The sequence below is a fragment of the Morone saxatilis genome, unplaced genomic scaffold (assembly GCF_004916995.1).
Source record: "Morone saxatilis isolate NCDOM2014 unplaced genomic scaffold, NCSU_SB_2.0 Contig9, whole genome shotgun sequence".
In the NCBI taxonomy this organism is placed as follows: domain Eukaryota; kingdom Metazoa; phylum Chordata; class Actinopteri; family Moronidae; genus Morone; species Morone saxatilis.
In genome coordinates, this window is record NW_023340268.1 from 14,238,760 (window position 1) to 14,242,997 (window position 4,238).

The 4,238-nt window shown below is 42.1% G+C and overlaps 1 protein-coding gene across 1 annotated transcript; it reads right to left on the bottom strand.

Moving 5' to 3' along the window:
* Positions 1-1,079: 1,079 nt before the first annotated feature.
* dlx5a (distal-less homeobox 5a) lies at positions 1,080-3,227 on the bottom strand. The gene is made up of 3 exons (XM_035681589.1): positions 2,689-3,227; positions 2,070-2,254; positions 1,080-1,873 (listed from the first exon to the last, which is right to left on the bottom strand). Exons 1-3 carry the CDS (start codon positions 3,044-3,046, stop codon positions 1,559-1,561), a joined length of 858 nt encoding a protein of 285 aa, XP_035537482.1. The 5' UTR covers positions 3,047-3,227; the 3' UTR covers positions 1,080-1,558.
* Between the last annotated feature and the right edge of the window lie 1,011 nt (positions 3,228-4,238).

Here is a 4,238-nt window from a genome sequence, read left to right on the forward strand (position 1 = left end):
GGGGGGGGTTGAGCAACATGTTTGTTTGTAAAAACACACTTATATGATCTTGCTGCATATGGCCGGGTAAATTCAATTAGATCAATTTTCCAATCCCCAGTGTTTCTCACAGTGGCGCGGTTTGTTCGGCGGTTTCGCAGCGGCAGCGCTGGTATTACTGCCTGCTAATAACATGGTGAAATTGTGGAGGATTTTTCTTTTCTTTTTTCTTTTCTTCCTTTTTTTTTTTTTTATTTTACCCGGAAGGTGGGCTGCGGCCGGGAGTGGCAGAGCTCTGGAGCCGGTCTACCCCCACAGGAATGCGGATTGTCTCAGATCTCCGTGCCGCCCCCCTCGCCTCCTCTCTGCCATTCAAAGCGGCTAATTGTAGGGGACACAAAGCGAGAGCGACTGCAGACTGTCTGCTGCGAGGAGCAGGCATTTTCTCTACAGACGAGCTGGAACCGACTGAGAGGCTCAATCAGCTTCTCCACTAAAACACAATGTGAATGATAAAAAAAAGCTGATCATTCTGGTGGTGATCAGAGGCAACGGCGAATACAATAATAATAACAATAATAATAATAAAAACAAGGGTTAGCCAAGGATTTTATAATATTAAATAGGAGGGGAAAATACCCTGGGCTTGAAACAATGTGGGTTATTTTAAAAATATGGATTATTATAACAATATCAGGATATAAAGCCTGTGATATTATCATAAATCCGAGTGTTTAAAAAATACTATAAGGGGAAATAGGCCAATATGACTCCCACAAACAAGATATTAGTCTCTATAAAATATTATAAGACTATTATAATGATATTCTGCAGAAATGTCAACAGTAATATTATAGAACAAATCAATCCAGTTCAAGAAATACCGGTATTCAATTAGGGCAAGTGTAATTATTATGGTAGGTTAAGGCTTACCGTGGTCCATGGTAGCCATGTTTTCTCAGAAATGTATTTACAATAACACATTTTTTTTGCTTAATGTCTGTTTAATAAAGTCACAAATTCTCAGTTCAATTCTTTTATCGCAAATGCAGACTAAGCTGAGCCTGACCACAAAGGAAAATAAAGGCACATTTCTCACAAAAAAAGACAGATATTTTCCATCCCCATCTCCAAGACAGTTTGTCTGTGTAATGTCTTTAATCAAAAATCAAAATCACAGAATAAATAGGGATTGAGGGCGTTATGGCGAATGAAAGCTACGACATTTTCTAGGTTCATCTCAATACTGAGCAGCTGTGATTTACAACCTGGTGGGGGAAATGTCACCTGAGGCTCACAAACATTATTTATGTGTGTGAGTCTTTGTCGTGATTTTCCGTGTAAATAACTGAAGGTTAAAATAACAAGAGACTGCAGTGAGGCCGGAGGTTTCAAAGTTCCATTGTCCATTTAAACGTTTAATAGTCTTCCAAAATGCAATAAATTACATGCACACATTTACACATTTTACACGTTTCTTCTATGACTGTCATCAAATACATTGCATATTCCTCTGAAATTTGAACACGAGTCCCATAGAAGGAAAAAAAGGGGATTTGAAATGAACAACAGGGTTTTTTCAATATAACGTCCCCGCTCCAAGAGCCAACGAGTGCTGTATCGAGTTAGGGGTCTGCAGGTGGGAAGCCATGGAGCTGCCGGCTGAGGTGTACCATGACCCCGAGGTTTCCAAAAAGTTAGAAGCCGTCGTGTTGATGTTTTGTGGCTGTAGGCTGTGCGGCCTGGAGGGGCCCTGTGTGTCCCAAACGGCCGGGGACTGTGGAGAGTTGCACGCCATGGGGTCGCTGGAGCTGGGGCTGTGCTCCGGTGGAAGCTCGCCGTTTTTCATGATCTTCTTCAATTTTGATCTCCTGTTCTGGAACCAGATTTTGACCTGGAAAAGAGCGGAAAAAGCAGAGCCATTAATATCTCATGTATAACCTCAGAAACAATGGGGGTTTGGAGCAGGCGCGGTGCGTAAAGGCGCGCAGAAACAAGGCTCACCAAAAACACTATTTTTTTCTTCTTTAAAAAAAAGAAAAAAGAGACACACATTAAAAACAATAAATGCAACTGATCGAACATCCCACCTGTGTTTGCGTGAGCCCCAACGAGGCAGCCAGCTCGGCTCTCTCCGGCAGCGCCAGGTACTGTGTGTTCTGAAACCGCCTCTGCAGTGCGGCCAGCTGGAAGCTAGAGTAGATCGTCCGGGGTTTCCGCACTTTCTTCGGCTTGCCGTTCACCATCCTCACCTCAGGCTCGCTTATCTCTTTTTCTGTGAAAAATAATCCCAACACGAATAAGCATGTCTGCTCGTCACGAACTGCGCTGTCTTTTTAAATATCTATTTTTTTTTAAATGGGTCGTCGTCTATGTCTCTAAATTTGAAAGAAAATCCGCTTTCCTAAACCAAATTAATTATAGGCTGGCAGAAAAAAAAGGAAAGCACGTGTATTCTCATAATACTAAAAAATCACATTTATTGCGTGGTTTCAAATAAACCTAAATAAACATGAATTCCTCATTTATCCATTAAGCTTCAGATTGCAATTTTTTGGATTTCCACGCGAGAGGAACAGACAGGGAAAGAAAATGCAAAGTAACAATAAAACACGATGAAAATATGACAGTTCGGTTATAAAATACGTTCATGAGATTACAAACTAACAATCTGCTCTTATTATAATGGATAAAATCTGCGGCCCGTACCTTGTGGACTCGGCTGGGCTTGCACTCTGCTGTAAGTCCCAGCATACTGGTGGTAGGCGGGGGTCGTGTACGAGCTGTAATCAGTGTAGGATTTTGTCGAGTAATTTCCAGCGGATCCATTTACACCTGGGTACTGGTACTGGTAGGCATTGAGCGGCTTCCCGTACGAGGTGGAGCTGGGCGAGCAGTAGCCGTGAGTGACTCCAGCGGCCGGACTGTAATAGCCAGAATCCGTGGCGGTGGACTCGGGTAAAGTAGGAGATTCCTGAGACGGATGATGCATGGTGGAGAGTTGAAAGGAGCTCTGGAAATCTGCAGGTTTCACACTCGAGATCCTCCGGTCGAATACTCCAGTCATACTTCGGGAAGGAACGCGCGGGGTTTTGTTTTAGATTTATATATAGCAAAAAAGAAGCAGTCTTGACTCCAAAGTGGTGTGGAAACTACACTGGCATTGTTGAAAGGCTCTCGGGCCGTCGGGCTCTGGTGAAGACTGCAGCCAGCCCCGCAGCAAAGACTTGGTTAAATCCTAAATCGCGCTCTTACGCACTGCAGGGAGGATCTGGTTCCATTGGCCAAGGCGCACACAGACACAGCTACACCCAATTCACTCAGCCAGCTTTCTTATAGGGGGGAACCACCCGGGCTATGTGGCTGCATTGTTGTGTTTTTATACTATCAATCAATGGGAGCAATTAAAGTGTTGGCCGTGTGACCAATCGTCGTTTCTCAGAAGGATGAATTAGAGGGACAAAACCTCATTACCAAAAAGGCCTCCTGCTGCAGGCGGCTCGATTAATACGATTGGCGTCATTATTCGTTATTAATTAAAACGTTAGTCTGTTAACTTTTTAGGGCCGAATAATCCCAAAATGAGGCATGAAATCAAATGTTTCAATCATGTCACATTAAAGAGAAATAATACAACAGACTCATTTAGGGTTATCATTGAGCTCATTGGTTATTGTCTATTTTAACAGTCGACGTTAAACTTGATTATTCTATAGGCTATAGACCATATCTAAAAAATAGAATCTTACACCTATCAGAGGGTATATGTCCAATAGATACAATATAATAGATACAATGTAATAGAAACAATATACGGTAATCCACAGATCCCATTTTTATAAAATATATTCCATAACTAACAATAGTGTCTCTCCCAGATAAGAGTTGTTTCACATTCTTCCAGTTGCTCTTTGATTGGCATGTAATGATAATGCCAAAATTGAGCAGGTTCCCCATCGAGGTCATTAAAGATTCATCTTATCTTATCTCATCTTAAAACCTGCAGCAGAGCGTTCAAATCAACGCTCAGCACTGCACTCATTAAGTGGTGAACAGCGCCGACCAGTGGGGGAAGAGAGGAGCTGCACTCCAACAGCAGCCTAGTGGCAAACCCACAAGGAAATATTTGGATTAAAAAAAATAAAAGGATGATCAATATGATCTTTAAAACGAGTGTTAGGCTACTAAATGAAACGTTTTAAAATACAAAATAAATGAACAAACCAAATTATCAAAAAGGCTTCAGGGCAACAGGTGTG